General features: G+C 56.7%; 1 protein-coding gene across 1 annotated transcript in view; it reads left to right on the forward strand.

Moving 5' to 3' along the window:
• Positions 1 to 19509, forward strand: part of SARS2 (seryl-tRNA synthetase 2, mitochondrial) — a 33744-nt gene extending 14235 nt beyond the window's left edge. Inside the window, exons 11-25 of the mRNA XM_050928256.1 lie at positions 552 to 647; positions 2064 to 2093; positions 3542 to 3682; positions 5650 to 5704; positions 6638 to 6701; positions 10801 to 10906; positions 11664 to 11711; positions 12407 to 12515; positions 14276 to 14321; positions 14935 to 15022; positions 15665 to 15777; positions 15992 to 16085; positions 16567 to 16659; positions 17285 to 17350; positions 18389 to 19509. Coding sequence (XP_050784213.1) covers positions 552 to 647; positions 2064 to 2093; positions 3542 to 3682; positions 5650 to 5704; positions 6638 to 6701; positions 10801 to 10906; positions 11664 to 11711; positions 12407 to 12515; positions 14276 to 14321; positions 14935 to 15022; positions 15665 to 15777; positions 15992 to 16085; positions 16567 to 16659; positions 17285 to 17350; positions 18389 to 18505 — 1266 coding nt within the window. The 3' untranslated portion in view covers positions 18506 to 19509. The remainder of the gene's footprint in view (positions 1 to 551; positions 648 to 2063; positions 2094 to 3541; positions 3683 to 5649; positions 5705 to 6637; positions 6702 to 10800; positions 10907 to 11663; positions 11712 to 12406; positions 12516 to 14275; positions 14322 to 14934; positions 15023 to 15664; positions 15778 to 15991; positions 16086 to 16566; positions 16660 to 17284; positions 17351 to 18388) is intronic.

Genomic DNA, 19509 nt, shown 5'->3' on the forward strand with positions numbered 1-19509 from the left:
CCTTCCTGTGTGCTGCCGTTGTCCCTGGCCCCTGCTGGGTGTGATGGCTCCGTCTTTCAGATCAGCCACCAGCTAATAGGGAGAAGATGGATCCAGCTTCCCCAAGCAAAAGCAACAGGGTGATCCTGACCTGATTCTGGTCTCTGTCTCTGCTGCTCACAGGACTCTGAACAGCAGCCCTGAAACTGACTAGAACCTTGTAAATATCCCTGTTGCTATTTCTGCTGCTTGGGTAAAGTTCTGAACAGAAGCAGCAATGCTGCAGCTGCCTCTGTATGGTGAAGGAGACAGATCAGGGCATGACGAAGCTGGAAAAGGAGGTGGATTTGGGAGGGAAGGGTGTAAGGTTAGGAGGCTAAGTTGAAGGGTTGGATTCAGGAGGAAAGTGATTCTTTGAATATGGGAAAGGAAGATAGAGAGGGTTTGGGAGAGCAAGACGGGAAAATCATCTGCAGAATGGAAAATGTCTGCTCTTTGTATTGTTTGGGGGAGCGACTGTTAGAGAAACCCCAGCTGTGAGCACTCACGCTGCTGTTTTCCATCCTCACCAGCTCTCAACGTGGAAGAGACTGGTGAATGTGCAGGAAGAGATTGGAAAACTTGAAACTGAGAAGGAGGAAGTCTCCATTCAAGTGAAATACCTCGTGGTGAGTCTCCACAACAGCATCCATCCTATTCCCCAAAATAAAAATACCCCCCTATCACACAGACGTCATGGTCCAGAACCTATCTGAGATCCCTAGAAATTACACAGACACCTTATTCACTGTGTCCTGGCTTCATGTGCCTCAGCTGCCCTCTCCTCGGCCGTGAATGACTTTTGAAAAGGTGCCTGTGTGTATAGAATCACAGAAATGTAGAACTGGAACTGGTCGTTTAGTCCAGTCCCATCTACTGTAGCCAGAGGGGATGACACAGTGAACCAGACATCAGGTTTGAAACCTCTGGACTCTCTGGAGCTAGAGCCTGGATCCAGCAGTTGATACAAACCTTTATCCTTCCCATTAATTCAAATTCTCCATAGTTTATGTTATGTGGATTGTTCAGATGAGACCAGAACATTAGAAACTGAACACTAAAACCCCCATGTGGCATGATTCTTAAGCATAGGGGGTCAGATTTTCTTCCCCCTCCCGTCACCAATCCTAGCTCCCGATCGCTCTAGAGACAACGGCTTGATTTTAGTGCTGGATGAACTGTATCCATTAGAGAGTCTGTCAAGTGCTTTTTACCAGAAAGCAAAGGACTGTAATTGGGCTCAACTCCTGTTGGCAAAACTCCCATTGACTTCAGTGGGTGCATCTTACAGTCTGTCGCTGTATGACCTCATGGGTTGTCATGGTAGCTCAAAATATGTGACTTTGGATTTCGATGATTTTTAAGCGTGGTCTTTTTAATCCACTTGCTGCTTGTGAGTTTCTCTGCTTAACTCTATGGGCCTTTTATGCATGTTTTGTCTGGGTTTTTTTTCCTTCCACCTCTCCCCCTGCCAAGCATGACTGACGAACCCTGCCCTGCTCTGCCCCGCACCCACCGCTGCTCTCTAACCCCACCCCATGGGGTTTGTCCTGCTTTTAAATCCATTTCACGCTTGTGGGTGTTTGAAAAATCCAGCAGCCGTCTATCTTTGGGCTTGATTCTCCCCTCATGCTAGTGCAAAACTGGAGTGACCCCAGGGAAGTGGGTGGAGTTACACTTCTGTAAAATTGAGATAAGTTAGCAGAGAATCGCAAGCATAGTATGTAGCTTTACTCCTGGGCCCTGGGGTAAGATTTTATGCTGGGACCCAGGTAGCCCCCTTCTCCCCTATGTTTCCAAACAGCTCCAGTGTGCAATACAATATTTCCTTGTTTAAAACCCCCACTGCTTGTGGTTTCTAATAGCTGGTGTAACTTTCTGTCATTGTAGATGCTCTGTTCAATAACCTTAAGAGAGCAGATGCCGGGGAGCTGTGCTCACTTTCATACAATCCAGGCACCCCTGGTTTTGTTTTCTTTAGGCCAAACACTGTTCAGCAAGGAAATAACTCTTACTACCTACTGTTTTTCTTTTTTCCCTCCCAGGAGACCCAGGACCAGAGCACGTTGCAGGCGGTAAGAGCCAGATTTTACTAATGTAACAATCTGTGGAAGCGGAATGAAGCATTAAGTGCACGCTTGACCTCTGCAGATGGGCGCTAGAGGGTCACACACTTCATTCCTTAAGTAGACTGAGAGGTAAACCCCAGGAGAGCAGATTATTAAGCTGTTGTCTGTGATGCATAAGCAGCAGCAGGGGGCGCCAGAAAGATGTCCACCATCTACTGCAGCAAACGGCCACACTGGATCTCTGACTTTGCTCTCACTTAGAGCGCTGAAATCCCGTTTTCCGATTCTCCCCCAAATCAATTGGACTTTTGCCTCTTGATGCCTGAAATATTCCCTGAAAATCTGAAATTGATCAGACTGTAGCAACCCAAATCTGCTTTGATAATCCCTTCAGAAGCCCAAAGGCCACACCTAATAGTCCAGAAACTGACGTGGGCTTTTAAACTATTGACATTAAGCATGCACGGGGCATTGGATTTCTTGCTAGCTACCTGAATCGATATGTATTAGTGGAGCTGTGCGACAGAAAACTGCAGATGATCAGCGGTGTTAGAAGGCTTCATTTCTAGGACTCCACATGACCTGTTTGATCTGTGGCCGCTGGTTTTGACCCCTCCCTGCTTTTAGCATGAATGTGCTGTTAGCAGAAGGCCTCGTACCTTACAAGCCCTGGCAGGAGCACATGGAGAGCTCCTTAGAAATCCTCCTTCACTAGGAAGGATGGAGGTTGGGGCAACAGGATGAGGTGTGGCCAGGTGGCTTGAGAGGAAGGCAGGGAAGGGGGGTTAGGGCACTGGACTTCCTGTGTGACACTGAGCCTCAGTTCTCCAGCTGTAAAATGAAGATAATACATCTTCTATATTTAGATTTTACGCCTTCTGGTGCATGAACTGTCTCTTTTTTTCTGTCCTAATGCAATGAGGCTCTGGTCTTCATTGTGACCTCTAGGCATTACTGCAGTTCAAATCACCGATATTCAGGGCTTTAAAGAAGAGAGGGGTTATCCGATGGTTAGAGCGTGTGATGGATGTCCCGTGGAATGGTTTCGTTCCCAGCTCTGGGAGGGGACACATGGATTAGTTGTTGGAACACAGGACTGGCTGGCCTGATGTCCGAGTTCTGGCCCCAGGTCTGCCACTGTGTGATGCTGGGCGGGTCGCCTTTCTGTGCTCAGTTTCTAAATTTCCAAAGAGGGCTGATGCTGCCACCCCACAATGGAGGCTGATGCTGCTTTGAGGTTCATGGTTGAAAGAGGCAGCGGAAATGAACGCTGTAATACAGTGCCGGGTGCAAGCTGTTGGGAAGATCCTGTGATACTCAGGGGCATATGGGCGATGAACCACAAAGAGCATGATAAAACTCAGCCATTGGATACATAACAGGCTCCTTTTTAATCCTGGATCTGTCTGAGACTCATTCCTCCTCGCTATATGCTCATCTGCTCCCCCAAACAGCTTCCCGATTACCAGATGCTACGGAACCGAGGGCGGGAAATACGTCACCAGCTGAATTCCCTGTACCAGAAGGAGCTGGAGCTGGATGAAAAGTACTATCTGAAGGCTCTGAAACTGCCGAACTGGACCCACCCTGATGTGGTAAGCGGGGCTGCTGGATCATGGGACAGAGGGTTGCTGTACGGGTGCACAATAGTCACTCAAGACACTGGGAGGCTTAACATTATAGTTGGTAGGAAACTCTGAGTACAGAAGAGATCTCGGTAAAGCTGGGAGCCTATAATGGATGTGGATTCAGTCACCCGGGCTTAGATGTCTATATAGAACTTTCACCTTATTTCAGTCAAGTCTGTCCCTGAACTTGGATTTAAACAGCTGCTTGTGTACAAGGGAGGGTGCAGAGAAGAGCCGTGAAAGGGGTCCAAGGGCTGGAAGAAATGCCCGACAGGAAGAGACTTAAGGAGCTCGATGTGGTCAGTGTCCCAGAGAGAAGCTGGAGAGGTGACTTGGTCACTGTGTAGAAATACAGTACCTTCCCGGGGAGAAAGGACCAGGTATGAGAAGATTCTTTAATGAGCGGAGAAAGGCAGAACTAGAACCAACGGCTGGATGTTAAAGCCGGACCATGTCCAGTTAGAAAGAAGGCACCAGTAAACAGTGCAGGTGATTAACCATTGATACCAGTTCTCCAGCTCTCGATGGCTTCAAATCCCGACTGGATGCCTTTCAGGAAGACGTGTTAGCCAGCCACAAGTGCTTGGACTCAGTACAGGGGTGGCTGGGTAAAAATCTTCACCCTGTGCTCTACAGGAGGTCAGACTAGTGCAGGGGTGGCCAACCTGGGGCTCCGGAGGTTAATATGCGGCTCCTTGTACAGGCACCGACTCCGGGGCTGGAGCTACAGGCGCCAACTTTCCAGTGTGCCGAGGGGTGCTCACTGCTCAACCCCTGGCTCTGCCACAGGCCCTGCCCCCACTCCACCCCTTCCCGCTCCCTCCCCTGAGCCTGCTGCCCCTTCGCTCCTCACCCCCAGAGCCTGCTGCACACCACGAAACTGCTGATTGGGAGATGCGGGGAAGGAGGGGGAGGCTGTAATCGGCGGGGTGGCCAGTGGATGGGAGGCGCGGAGAGAAGGGGGAGCTGCTGGGGGGTGAGGAGGGGCTGCTGACGTATTACTGCGGCTCTTTGGCAACGTACATTGGTAAATTCTGGCTCCTTCTCAGGCTCAGATTGGCCACCCCTGGACTAGATGATCTAATGGTCCCTTGTTCTGGCCTTTAAAATCTTCTCTATCTATCCATCCATCCTACATACACCCACTAAGGGGAGTGTTGCACCTTGTGTAGCACACGGCCGTTCTTACAATATCATGGCCTGACTTTTTTTCTAAAGGTGTGAAGCATCTGCAGCTCTAACTGCTAGACCCTGCTCCCCTCCCATTAGCTACATTGATTTGTGCCTAGCTCCCCACCTTTAACCAATGACCTCTCCTGCGCGAATCAGGGAGTCTGGGTGTGGTTACTGCCAGAAGCCGGGAGGGGAAGAAAGGGTGGATCTCTCCAGAATTGCCCTGCTCCCCTGAAGCTCTGATACTGGCCGCTGTCAGAGACAAGATACTGGGCTAGATGGACCCTCGGTCTGACCCAGTATGGCCGTTCTTATGGTCTTAGAGAACCTAGCCAGTCATACCTAGGGCTTGCCTATTGCGGAAAGGGTGTCTTGGCTCTGATAATACAGGTATAACTGACCCAAAGGAGTGTGTCCACACTTCCTTGCTAAACTGGCCAAAGCTACTTCCCCTGCAGATCATAAATAGGCCCACTGCATTCTGGGTAAGCATCCCAGCATGCAGTGTTCCTCTGCTGCGCAGTCTGCATTGCAGGATTTTTCTCACGCTGCCATTGGAACTGTGGGACTTTGGGTCGAACACCCAAACTCCCACAATTCCCTTTCCGGTACCCCGGAATTCAGTTAGCCTCTCGGTGGTCAGAGAGAGAGAGATCCATGGAATTGTGAGGCTCGTCCGCTTTGAGTTCGGAGTGCGTTCCCCACGCCTCTCTTGAACCTTTGTGGTGGTCCCATGTGACTTTTGACCTTTCCTTCTCCAGCCCGTCGGAGACGAGAGCCAAGCGAGGGTGGTGGAGGTCGTGGGAGAGAAACCAGGTAGGAAGCAGATTCTCAGAGTGGGGTTTCGGACCCCATGTATGGAGGAGGGTCACACTGGCCGGCTGCAAAGCCCATCTACAGCTGGCATTCCTGATCCCATCTTCCCCCACCTGGGGAGATCTGGCCACCGGTTAGCCTTGGTTGTGACCTGCCTTCTCCAAATCTGCCTTGGAGATGGGAACATCTGCTGGGGAGAAGGGGAAAGACTGGCTTTGGCCCCGTGAGCCCCAGGGAACTCTGGGAGCAGCAGCTTACAGGCAGAGAGAGCCTGGGAACAGAGCTCTAGTAGCTGGCTCACTGGAGTTCTGTTGGTCTTTGGCAGCAGTGTGTGTGTTTTGGGGTCGGGGGGAGACACCAAATATTAAGATGTAGGATGGGAGCAGTCACACATCATCCATGTGAGGGGAGAATGCCGATAGTGGGAGTGCGTGGTCACTCATGCATTAGCAGTTTGGGTGTCGGGGCTCCTGGGTTGCATCCCAGGCTCTGGGCAGAGAGTGGGGTCTAATGGTTAGACAGAAGAGGGCTGAGAGACCAGACTCCTGGGTTCTGTCCCCAGCTGTGGGAGGGGAGTGGGATTTAAAGGGTTAGAGCAGAGGGTGATTGAGTGTCAGGACTCCTGGGTCCTGTCCTGCAGTTGAGAGAGAGAACAATTTTGACCGTGTCTTCCCAGCTCTGTCACTGGCTTCATTTGCAACCTTGAGCAAGTCACGTCCCTGCTCTGTGCCTCAGTTTCCCCCACTGTAACAGGGGCCAACGCTTGCCCGACTGCAAAGTGCTTTTTGCTCTCTGGATCCTGCGCAGTAGATGCACCTGGCGAATACTGTGTCCGTTGAGTTCGGGGAGGGGAAGAGTCCCCTACAGCTGTGACGTGTCTGCTGGGACCCCGTTGTGACTTTAACCCTTTGTTTCCCCTCCACTTCATTTTAGCTTTTGATTTCAAAGTGAAGGGGCACCTGGAAATTGGGGAGGACCTGGATATCGTCAGACAAAAGTAAGATGGGGAGATGCGGGGGTGGGGGGGAAGGGTTTGTTGTTAGGGCTACATTACGCTGAATTTTGGGTTGAAATCCGAGACCACAGCCTGCCTGATACATAGGCTTAGGCCGTCCAGCTACGGAGTTCCCTTAAATTCGTCAGAGAGCAAAGCCAGAAATGTAATCTTGATGCATCTTCCCTCCTCCCCCCTGTCCCGCTCCCCAAAATGAGGGATGTTTGGAGACAAATTAAACCCCTCCCCCAAAGCGATCCCAGTTTGTGGTTCTCAGCCTGCTGTGTGCACCCAAAAGCCACCGTCACTGCTGATCCCATGTGCTGAAAGGCTGCAAGGGGACTCCATGCCTTGAGTATCATGACTAGATTGGGTAGTGTGACCGCGGCTGGAATCCCGTGTCCATAATTCAGGAGGGATGTTGGTCAGAGGGGAGCCACGGGACTGGTGAAAGGGTTAGAAAATCTGCCTTAGACTCAAAGAGTCCAGTCGGCGTTTTAGCGTAATGAAGAGAAAGTTGAGGAGAGACCTGATCACAGGCTCTGAGTGCGTACGTGGAGAGCAGAAACGTGACAAGCGAGGGCTCTGCGGTCTCGCAGACAAAGCTCTGACAAGATCCGTTGGTTGGAAGTTGAAGCTGGACAAATAGACTGAAATAAGGTGCAAAGCTTCAGGGCCTCTCTAACCCATTCTCCACCCCCATGGGCCACAGCGGCAGTGAATAACCACAGCACAGTGCGCTCTGGCCACGTCCCTGGTCCACCCATGCTGTGGGATAGGCCCTGTGCCAGTTGCACCCCACCCGCTGCACAGGGTGGATTCTCAGGGCCATCTCCACACACGGTGCGATTCCCCTTACACTGCCCGAGGGTCCCAAATATAACTGAGCGTCAGACCCTTGGCACCTAAAGGGCCGTGACTTGCTAGGCCCCTCTCCAGCGTTTGTACCCTCCTGTCTCTGGCAGAGGGTCAGGCTTGGGGAGACTGCGTCTTGCTACCACATTGACGAGGCAGCTGGCCGCTGCGCCTACCCTCGGGGGACCCCCAGGGGATGAGAAGGGAGCTGTCTGCTCTCCTGAGCGGTGGCTGGGCTAGATGGTTGTGAGGCTGAAAATTTCTGCCTGTTGCAGGCAGCAGATTGGAAGGGAGGGGGCCAGATGAGGGGGTGGGAGAGCGAGAGGTAGCTGTTCCCAAGCAGCCCAGTAAGTCAGTTTCACAGCTGTGGCTGTAACTTGCTTGGTTCGTAAACGTCGTGTGTCCTTCGGGGTTTTTGAAACCCGGGTGATGGAGGCCAGAGGCTCTGGATAGCTCGGGCAAGGAACACGCTCAGGTCTCCTGCGGGGTAAAGTAACAAGGAAGACATTGCGGCCTAAGGACCGAGGCACAGGAATCCGGACACCTGCGTTCCATTCCTGTCTCTGCCACTGACATGCTGAGTAACCTTGGGCAAGTCACGTGCTCACTCCGTGCCTCAGTTTCCCCCTCCCAACTCTAACCTCAGCCTGTGAGCTCCTTGGGGTGGGGACTGCCTCTGCAGGGCCCTGGTTTCAGTGAGGCTCCTAGAATACATCTAATCAGAGGGAGCTGAGGATTGATTGGCCGGGGGCTTGCCTTTGAGTGGAGCTGAGCGGATGATCTCAGCGTTGTGGGTGCTAGGCACCTGTGAAAATCAGGCCCTGGGGGGATGCTGTCTACCTGGGCAATCCTGGGGGAGAAGAGAGCAGAAGCTTAGTCCAGGCAGGATATCAGATTGGGGCTTGTTTGAGTCGAAGGGCTTGTCTCTTTAAAACAGCCAAGATAAGGTAGCCCAAGAAGCCGCCGATCACTCATAAATGTCGCCCGCCCATCCGCCATCAGGCATATGCCTTGCATCTTTTGCGCTCTGTGTGGGGAGAGCCGTAAACTCTCTCTGGCAGGACGGCAGATGGTTGCTGGGGGAGTGACTGCCTGCTGGCTAGGCAGAACACCGCAGACCTGGGAAGGCAGGAAAAGAAACAGCCATCGTCACCGACCCAGGTCCTCGGCCAACTACAAAGGGATGGAGCACCACGGAGTTCGGTGGAGCTCTGGCAGCTTAAACCAGCTGCGGATCTGGCTCTTGAATGCCCAAGTGCCACACGCTGGACCATGTGTGTTACATGGCTCGTGTCCACAGGGGATGCGAGTCTGTTAAGAGCCAGATCGAGAGGCCTGGCTCGTAGCAGCTTGTGATTTCAGCTTTCTAAGTGCCTGGTTCAGTCCCCCCGGGATGTGTCCCAAAATGGCAGCTGTCAGACACTGATTCATGGGAACCTACCTCTGGCCTTTTTGGTGGTTAACAGTGTGATCTGCCCTGGCTAAGCTGGAGCACACAGCTACCAGCTGACATGGGGAGACAGGTCCCATTGGACACATTCACGGAAGATCCTAGGTCTGAATTGCAAAGAGGAAGTGGGGTCTAGTGATTAGAGCAAAGGGGGCCTGAGTCAGGACTCTGGGTTCTGTACCTGGCTCTGGGAGGGGAGCGGGGTCTAGTGGTTAGAGTTGGCAGGAATGGGAGTCAGGATTCCCAGGTTCTGTTTCTGGCTCTGACACTGCCTTGCCGTGTGAGTTGGCGGCAATTCCCTCACCGCTCTCTCTCTCTCCCAGTTCCCTCCTTTCTGTGCAATGGCAAAGACCTCGAGCTTCACCACCCTGAATCAGCCCTTCTAAAAACCCCACCCTGGAGAGGCTGGGACGTCCTATTCTCTCCACTTCCCAGGTGGGGGAAACTGAGGCACAGTGTAAGGCAGTGACTTGACTGAGCTGTCTGAGGGATTCAGAGGTTGGACTGAGGATAGAACCCAGGAGTCCTGATGCACCCCCACGCCCCTGCTCTAACCACATCAAAGAGGAGATCTGCCTGGTCCTCAGGGCACCGTCCAATAGGCCTGTTGTTCTTGTAGCTGGGGCATTGGGTGGCACTAAAGTGCTCAGCCACCTGCTGTTTCCGGACGCCTCGGGGGCCATGAGTGGCAGATCAGCTGTCACTCTCTCAGTCCCCATTAGCTGATTGCTGATGCCCCGGCCCCCTGCAGAATGGAGGGGCCATAAATGTTGTATGGGCTGCCCTTTCTCCTCCCTGTTGTTCGGCTGTGGGCCTTGGGCACTTTCCGACATCAGGCGCACCTCCCCTGACTCCCCCACTGCCCTCGGGTGGGGCGATGCCCCGTCATGGAAAAAGGCTTCTCTCTCTGCGTCCGCGCGGGCGTCACGCGGCTGGCGCCCGTGTCCTGGCTTCGTGAGTCGGTTGAAACCCTTGGTCAATTTCTCTCCCTCTTCAAAATGCTCCCCTGGCTCCAGGAAGGTGGGAGTGAGTGGAATTACTCCAGAGGCGAATCTGGCCCCTTTGTCTATTAAACGGGACAACAGCTCTCCATTCCTTCGCCCATCACCCTCGGATCGGCACAGATTCCCCTCCTGAAGGGACCACGGTGATCATCTGGGCTGACCCCTGTATAGCCCAGGCCAGAGAACAGCCCCAAAGCAGAACTTTTAGCATAACACCCATTCTTGATTTAAACATTGTCCGTGATGGAGAATCCCCCACGATGCTGAGTCAGTTGCGCCAATGGCTAATTCCCCTCACCTGTAAAATTTATGCCTTATTCCCATCTGAATTTGTCCAGCTTCCAGCGGTGACATCACGTTAGGCCTGTCTCTGCTGGACTGAAGAGCCCGTTATTAAATAGTTGTTCCCCGCGGAGGTACTTATAGACAGCGGCCAAGCTGCCCCATAAACATCTCTTTGTTAAGTTGTGTAGATTGAGTCTCTCGTTATACGGCAGGTTTTCCGAGCCTTTGATCGTTCTCTGAGCCTTCTCCAATTGCTCAGTGTCCTGGAATGGTGACTGACAGTCTGAAGCTCCCTGCAACCCTCCCCCGTGAGGTAGGGCAGTGCTGTTATACAGCTGGGGAAACTGAGGCCCGGAGAGATTAAGTGACTTGGCCATGATCGCACAGGGAGTCAGCGGCAGAGCTGAGCTCCGGGTTAGGGCTGTGCCCGCTGCTCCATGATTCCGGGAGCATGTTGCCCAGTGGAAGTGGCTTGAAATGGTCTCTCTTCCTGTCTCTCCCCATACAGGCGCCTCTCTCACATCTCAGGCCACCGCTCCTATTATCTCCGAGGGGCTGGAGCCATGCTCCAGCACGCCCTCATCCAGTTTACTGTCAGCAAGTTGGTGAAACAGGTACTTCCGGCCGTGCGGCGTGGGGGCAGCACGATCTAGTGGTTGGAGCAGGGTGCGAGGCGTCTGGGCTCTCTCCCCAGCTTTGGGAGCAGAGTGGGGTCTGGTGGCCTGGAGTCAGGACTCCGGGGTTCTGTTCCCAGCTCTGGAAGGGGGGTGGGGAGAGCAGGGTGGGACAGGGAGGTTGGGATCCTGGGCTCTATTTCTGGGTTTGGGAAGGGTAGGAGTGGAATCTAGTGGTTAGAGCAGAGAATCAGGACTCCTGGGTTCTGCTCCCAGCTGTGGAAGGGAAGGGTGGGGTCAGGAGCCAAGACTGCTGGGTTCTATTGGGAGGGGAGTGGAGTCCAGTGGTTAGAGCAGTGGGGGGGGGGGAATGGGGGAGGAGTCGTCATCCAGACTGCTAGGTTCTGTTCCAGAGTGTGCCACTGACTAGCCCATGTTTGAGGGGGTGTCAAGGATTCGGTTCATTAATAGGATTTTGAGGCTTTCACCTCTGAGTTGCTGCTCCTTGTCCCCCCTTGGATAGACCCTGTGTCCTGCGTTTGGTCAGTCTCAGGCCAGCTCCTGCCATCGGCAACGCCAAACCACCGCCAGAATTCAGCCCCCTGGTCGGCAGCCTCCACAGAGGCTGAATGGGGTCACGGAGCCCAACCCTCCCCCCGGGGTCCCTGTAGGGCATGTTGGGAGAAGAGGCAGTCGCCCTGGGTCCGCTGCTGAGTGCTGGCCTGTAGTATCTTCTCCTTTCTCTCTCCCCGCCTAGGGCTTCATTCCCATGGCCGTTCCCGACCTGCTGCGAGGAGCCGTGTTTGTAAGTGCTCTGGGGACGGAGCCCCAACCCCTCCTTTCCCAGGAACACGGACGTCCCTGATTCCCCCCTTTCTCTGCTGGCCTTGGCAGTAGGGTCTCCCAGAGGCCGGCTGGCTCGGCACCGTGTTCCCAGCACTGGTCCCCGACTCCTCTATCCCCGTGTTCCTATTACAGCTTGGTCCCGCCTGTCCCCAGCTCTGGGATCCCAGTGCCGCTGGCTCCCGGCCCCTGTCTCTGCATTCCCAGCAGTGCCAATTCCCGGGTGCCCATTCCGCCCCCTGCTCTGCAATGCCGCTCCCTCTCTGCCCCCAGCTCCCGGGCACCCACCCCATCCCTCAGCCCTACATTGAGAGTGGCAGCTGGTCCGACTTCCCCCAAGCCCTGTATTCCCAGGGTCGTACATTGCTCCTCCTCGTGTTACTGGTGCTCCCCGGGGGTCTGCCCACCCTGCTCCAGGCCCTGGCGGTCTTGCTCTCCCTTTCTCCCACTCGTAGCAGGGTCGTGGGTCTATCGGCCATGCAGAGTGTCCGGCCACCTCTCGGAACCTGGAATTCAGGAGGGAGGGAGGAAGGACAGCGTGATTCTGGATGAGCCAACAGGATGGCCACCCAGGACTGGGGGTGCAGGGCTGGGGTGCTCTGCCGGAGAGCTGGACACTATGGAAATAACCAGGGCTCTGCAACCTCTGCCCACCAGGAAGGCTGTGGAATGCAGCCCAATGCCGTCCCATCCCCGGTGTACAACATCGACCCGTCCCGCTTCGAGGACCTGTGCCTGGCTGGCACCTCCGAGGTCGGCATCGCAGGTGAGGCAGAAACCAGTGGGCCGTGTCCTTCCTCCGCTTCCAGCTGCAACACTGAAACACGCTGTGCCCCAGAGGTGGTCGCATTTCAGCAGCACTAGTGGGGATGGAGTGGAAGGGCCCAGGTCAATGTGAGATGAGGTTGGTCTTATCCCTGAGCCCCGGGGGGGGCCAGGCCCCTGGGCTGATGTCTGATCGTTTAGGGTTCTGCATTTGCTGCACCTCTGACCCCACACCGGTGGCAGGGCGTATTACCCCTTTAAGGGACCAGCTGGAGCTGGCAGCCAGGGTGCGATCACGGTGCGCCCTGCTCCGGACTGGGGCTGTGTGTAAACAGGAAAGGGAAGCTGAGCAAAAGAGAGAAGGGACCAGACCTAGACCTGGGAAAACCTGTTTTTCGATTGTAAGTTTGGAGGCTCTGGGGCCAGGCCCTTAGAAACTGGGTTAAGCAGCTTCTTTTCTCGAGCTCCTCGAATGCTCCGGGAGCTAGGAACTCCGCCAGCACCTGCCTCTCCGCTTAGATCTCAGACCTCCAGCCGGCACCTTCGTCGGGGCAGGATCCCTCTGTCCTCTTCCTCCCGGCTTTGAGTTTGTCTGCCCTGGAGCTGGGAGCTGTCATTCCCAGCTCTGACGGAGCTAGCAGGCTAAGAATAGCGGTGTGGCCCCTCCGCTCCGAGACCCCAGGCACGTCCTTAGACTTTCCCTGACTCCGCTCCGGCCACACTTCTTCGCACGCTCACATGACCGGAGTGAGGGCAGGTATGTCCCCAGCAGAGCGCTCAGACACCGAGCAGCCGTGCCCACGCTGCGTGGCTTTCTTCCAGGCGTCACCAAGCTCTGCCGGGTCCTCAGCACTTGGGTGCAGCCGGGGGAATAGCGGGCGAGCGCTGCCAGTCCGCCCAGGTTTGCCCAATGCTGCCTTCGTTCGTTTTGAGGCCGAGTCTGTCACGCAGTGGCCAGCGGACGAACGCCGTCCCGTTTCTGTGCCTGGTTCCTCCAGCGTGCCATAGGCTTGTGTCTTCCGTCAGTCCCGAGGGGTTTCTCCAAATGTTGGTGAATGGCCTGGGTATTAGATAGTTGGGTACCTCTGCTCCAAGGTCCGGCGTAGCCTTAACCCTCCGGCTGCCACGGATCCGCCTGCAGCTCAGCCCCCGCCCCTCTGTTCCTTCGACCCGGTGGCTAGCTGCGGCCTGTTTATTCAGAACAAAAGCGCTCCAGGGAGAACACCCAGGGGAGAAAACCCAAACCAGGAACCGCCAGTGCTCCCCCGTCTTCCAGCTGGCAGGTCTCAAAGACCTCTGGGCACCCAGCCAGGCCTGTCTCTGGGCTGGAGCATGAGTGACCCTCTGCCCTAGGTCAGGGCGGGCGCTTTGTGCTCTTCCGAATGCATCGTGTGCCAGGACCTTTGAGCCAGGGTGAGCAGCCTGTGCTGTCCCCATGGTGGTGAGGAGGGGGGGGAAGTTCATTGTTTCAATGGGGGGGGGTTTACATTAATACTCCCCTGGTGGCTTTAGATCCTGCAGGGAATGTGGTTTATCTCCTCTGCTGAGCCAGCAGGACGGTCGCTAGCCAGCCCAGCATCTCTAACGCTGCTAGAAGGGGCTCTGTCTAGTCCCTGCTTTCTCCAGCCATCCTGCAGCGCAGGGGCCAAGGTCTCCTTGCTGCTGTATCCAGGAGAAGGGCTTAGCGTGCCCAGCACAAGGAGGGGGCCACCCCATCGCCCTCTTCTGTGCCCCTCACTGAACCCCCTCCCCCTTTTCCAGGCTACTTCATGGATCATGCTGTGAATCTGGAGGACATGCCAGTCAGGTAATAACCTTCCACTTGCTCAACTTTGTTTTTCAGAATTGGCTTCTTCTTTCCTGATCTGTCTCTCTCTGCTCCCCTCCCAGCCCCAGCCCTGGCCCTTTGCCTGGCCCCTCCATGCAATCCCACCGCACTCGTACAAGAGCCTTCTCCCCCGCAGCGCTCGCTGTCCCGGGCACACGCCCTGTATTCCACCCACCCTGGAAGCTCCCTGGCTCAGCCGGAAATTCTTGGTGTATTTTGCTAGGGGGGAATAGAACCTAGGAATCCTGAACCTAGGAACCCCCCCCCCCCCACAACACACTCTAACCACTAGGCACCACTCCCATCGCAGAGCCCAAAATAGCATCCGGGAGTCCGTACTCACAACTTCCTTCACTCCCCAGCCTGCCCCGAGACCTCACTCCCACGGAGTCCTGGGGTTCTGTTCCTGGCTCGGAGTCGAACAGGGCAAAGTCTGAACTTCGGTGCCTCAGTTTCCCCACTCTGTCCAATGGGGTTAATGCTGCTCACCCCCATGGCAGCTGTGGGGTTTCTTTCCCCCACCCACCCCCGGAGAGGGCTGGAGCAGTGGGTTTAATTTCATGGCCTGGCCTGTCCCTTTTCCCTTTGCCAGAACCGTGTGTTCCAGCACGTGCTACAGAACCGAGACGGACACCGGCAAGGAGCCCTGGGGGTTGTACAGAGTCCATCAGTTCACCAAGGTAGGGGTGCTGTGCGTTCCCTTAGGGAAAGCAGGAATTAGGGGGCCAGGGGGAATGGGAGATTAGAACCCAGGAGTCCTGGTGCCCAGCCCGCCCACTCTAACCACTGGACCCCACTCCCCTCCCAGAACGGGAGATAGAATCCAGGAGTCCTGGTGCCCAGCCCCACCTGCTCTAACCACTAGACCCCTCTCCAAGAACCACGGCCACCTTCCCTTTGCTGGTGTAGGGGGAGAAGGTGAGCAGAGAGGTGCTCAGTTTCCATGCTGGATCTTGCTCTGGGCTGCTCCAGCTACTGGCTGAGGGGGCTTATCTGTGTCGGCACCTGGGACCTGGACTGAGACCCTCTGTCCTGCCCTAGCCTCTGACCCGATGCGGGAACGGACCACCAGCGCCTCCTCCCCGGGGCTGAACCGACACCCTCTGGGCTGCCCGCACCCCACCAGCCTGGCAGGGCATTTGCAGCAGGGTGGCATTCTGAGATCCCAGCCCCGGGGGACAGGGTTGATGCAGGTCAAGGAGGGGGCAGCCTGGGACCCCTCCCCAATAAAAGGCCCATGGGACAGCACGAGGAGTGGCACCGGTACCAGGCACCGTGGAAGCGGCTCCTCCCGCCTGACGTGCCAGTTTCCTCCCCCCCAGGTGGAGATGTTCGGGGTGACGGCGGCGGAGAGCGGGGAGGAGAGCACCACCCTGCTGGAGGAGTTCCTTGCCCTGCAGAAGGAGATCTTCTCCGAGCTGGGCCTACACTACAAGTGAGTGAGGGAAGGGAGGCTGGGAGTTCTGCAGGCCCTTGTCAGAAGGGGCAGGGTGGGGGGCACCCCCACAAGGGTTACACTGCCACCCTGCCTGCTTGTCTGGGGAAGTCGGCACCAGCAGCCCAAGCCCTGCTCCAGGCTAGGTGCCCCGAGTGCTGGGATTGATCCGTACCTCCTGCCACCGCCTGCCTGATTGGTCTCTCCGCGGCAGGGTCCTGGATATGCCCACCCAGGAGCTCGGGCTGCCTGCCTACCGGAAATACGACATCGAAGCCTGGATGCCTGGCAGGGGCAAGTATGGTGAGGTGAGAGCCGCCAGCTGGAGCGGTGGGCATGGGGGGAGGAATCCAGGCACCAAGCAAGCAGCTTTTCCAGGGGATCTGGGGTGAAGGCGGCAGCCCTGGCTGATATCTCCTGCTGCCCCATGTGCCTTGGCTCCCTTAGGTTAGAATCCCAACCACAGCGGCTGTCCATCCTCATGCTTCAAGGTGCAGAGTGGATAGCCGTGGGAGAGGTCAGGAAGAAGATATCAAATCACCTACCCCCTTAATGCAAATGCACTGGGAGGGTGGGTCCATTTGTGAAGATTGGGGGGGAGTGAGATGGAGGCACCAGGCCCACTGGTCTGTCCTGGGGAGGCAGGGAAAAGGCGGGGGTGGGGGGCAGACTGGTCTGGATGTGGGGACACCCTAACTTCTTTGGCGGGTCACGTGACTGCTTTTGTGTGTCACATGACTGCTGCCCCCCAAGCCACTTCCCGCGACATGGCCCTCTTCGCTTCCCCAGATCTCCAGCACCTCCAATTGCACTGACTACCAGAGCCGGCGCCTTAACATCATGTACTACGACCGGACGGGGCAGCTCCGCTACGCGCATACGGTGAGCGCCCGGGTGGCAGGGAAATGGGGAACACACGCACACCCGAAAGGAAAACCCTAGGGGAGAAGGAGTGAGGGGCATTTCTCAGGCGATTTCACGGGAGCGTCAGATCTAGCAGTGGGAGACCTAACAGAGCCTGATGCTGCACCTCAGCACTGTATAAACGGCCCCTGCGCTCCACCCCAGAAGTGGCTGCATCTCAGCCCCAGGCGAGGGGTCCTTGTATAAACAGCCCCCATGCCCCACCCCATAGGTGGCTACATCTCAGCGCCGGGCAAGGAGTCCCTGTATAAATGGCCCCTGTGCCCCGCCCCAGAGGCATGTGCATCTCAGTGCCAGGCAGTGGATCCTTGTATAAACAGCACCCAGCCCAGAGGGGGCTGCATCTCAGTACCGGGTGAGGGGTCCCTTTGTCTGTCAGGTTGGATCGTGCAGGGGGAAAGTTCCATGTTAGTTAATCCGCCTGCCTTGGGGGCGAGCAAATGGGGTTGATTTTCATGGCTACAGGTCCCGGGGCTGCTCAGGAGGCCGGCAGAGGCAGGTCACTGGCTGGTGAGCAGCTGTGGGGAGGTTGGGACTAACACCCCACCCCCACCCCACGCGTCATTCACTCTGTTCTCCCCAGGTCAACGGCACGGCCTGCGCCATCCCACGGGTGCTGATCGCTCTGCTGGAGTCCAACCAGCTCCAGGTGCGCTCCCATCCTGCCAGGGGGGACGTCCGTACCCCGTGTGCCCTGTGTTCGGCTCCTGGGCTTGGCACCTCCTGGCCCTGGGGGCAGCTGTCCCCACGGGGGCTGAAAGTCGTGGCCGGAGCTCCAGGCCCTTTAAATCCCCACCCGAGCCCGGCTACCGGAGCTCCAGCGGCTTCTTAAAGGGCCCAGGGCTCCCCACAGCAGCTGGAGTCCTGAGCCCTTTAAATCACCGCTGCAGAAGCCAGTCTAGTCCAGCACGGCATGCTGGCTCTTGTCGGTACGCCGTGCCGTACTGTACTGGCTTACTCTCACCTCTGGTCCCCACTGACAAGCAGCAGGGCGGAGGGGGCTGGCCACACGGCCCAAGGAGAGAGGGCAGCATTGTGGCAGCCTCGGTTTCTCTGCGCCAGCCTGGAGTAGAGAAGTGGGGAGATTCCCTCACTGGAACGGAGCTAGGCTGGGGCTGAATGTAGCAGGCACTTTCCCGGTTCCCGTTTCAGGCGAGACGGGGCCGACCTCCTGCATGGCACAGGCCGTTAAGCAGCGCCTGGAGATCGCTGGCCTGCGCTCGCAGCATGGGGCAAGCCAGAGCGTTGGTCCTCGAGAGCCAGGGGCCCCCAGTGCCCCTGCACGTGCAGGGAATCGAGGAGGGGAGATCTCCCCAGATGATCCTGCACCTCTCGCTATGGAGGAAAGCGGGGTGTGTGGGGGAAATCCCCATGTCCCAGCTAAGCCGGGGGAAAATTCCTCCCTTCTCTCCATCAGCTGGGGAGCAACGCAGAAAATCAGGGTGGCCCAGCAGTGCATGCCCCATTCCAGAGTAGATTTCCCTCCGCGCCCCCCCCCCCCCCGAGATCCAAGTTTTTTTTCGGGGGCAGGGAGCATCCCTCTGCCCAAGCGGACGGAGGCCCGGAGCCAGGGTGGTGGGGTGGGCTCCAGATTGGAGCTGGCGGGTAATATCTTCAGTCACCGCGGTTGTTTAGCCGTGTGTGTGTGCTGTGTTTTAACTGCCCCCTGTCCCGCTCCTCCCCCCAGGATGGCAGCGTCCGAGTCCCTGCGATCCTGCAGCCGTTCCTGGGCGTGGAAACCATCGTCAAACCCAGCTACGCCCCCTTGAAATACATCGGGCCCAACCAGCCCAGGCGCCGCTGAGCCACCTACCAGGAGCGCCATACCGGGGACCAGCCGTCGGGGATCCCAGCCGGACGCAGACGAGACGCACACACCCTGGCAACATTCAGAGGGGCCTTTTCTGGCTTGTTTTCTGGCTCTGAGCCGCACCCAGGTTATTCTCGGTGGCTTGTGACCTGTCCCTTCTCCTGCCCCCTCGAGTTGGTCTGTGGCACCTGGATGGGGCCGATGTGGATGGGGTCTGAGGTGCTTCAGAAACCCCAAGATCCCTCCGGCCCTGGATTGCGCTGCCTGGAGCCAGACACCAGCACTGGCAAGAGGCAGGGAGCTGTTTTCTCCCCAGGACTCCTGGGTTCTTCCATCAGTAACCCCTGGCGAGGGGGAGGAGAGATCTGGCTTACAGGCCTTTAGGGGGGCATGCTGGGGCCATGGCTAGATTCATTTCCCCCTTAACAATTCCCTCTCCGTGTCCTGCTCTGCGACCTCCCTGCCGATGGAGCTGGTGGCTGACGAGATCGAGAGCTTTTTGCCCCGCGGGCCGCCGGTTCTCATCCGACTCAGGCCGGCACTGGCTGCGGCATGTTTCCATCGGCCAGCCCTTCGCAGACCCTGACGTGAAACGAGTTTGCTGGGTCTCAGCCCAGTTCCCCGGTGGAGCAGTGTCACACAGAGCAGGATCGGCACCGATTCTTGCCGGCTGCCTCAGCAGACAGGCAGAACGGCCAATGGAGACTGGTCTCTCCCCTTGGCCGCAGCCAGGGTCCCCCAGGGGCTGTGGCAGCCAAGCAGGGGGACAGTGTGTTCGCCCTTGCAGCTGCCCGTGCTATGGGGAAGGAGAGGGGGATCCAGGCTCCCTGATTGGTCACTGGACTGACTGCAGGGGGGCGGGATCCCAGCCAAGAGGGTCAGAGGGGGAGAGAGATACCTGAGTGGGGCGGCTGCCAAGGTGGGGCATGGGCTGCCTTGAGCCGCCAATCAAGACAATGAGATTGTGCCACCCATTAAATCTGCAATTGAAAAAGGTT

Source organism: Gopherus flavomarginatus, chromosome 18, assembly GCF_025201925.1.
Source record: "Gopherus flavomarginatus isolate rGopFla2 chromosome 18, rGopFla2.mat.asm, whole genome shotgun sequence".
Lineage (NCBI taxonomy): Eukaryota > Metazoa > Chordata > Testudines > Testudinidae > Gopherus > Gopherus flavomarginatus.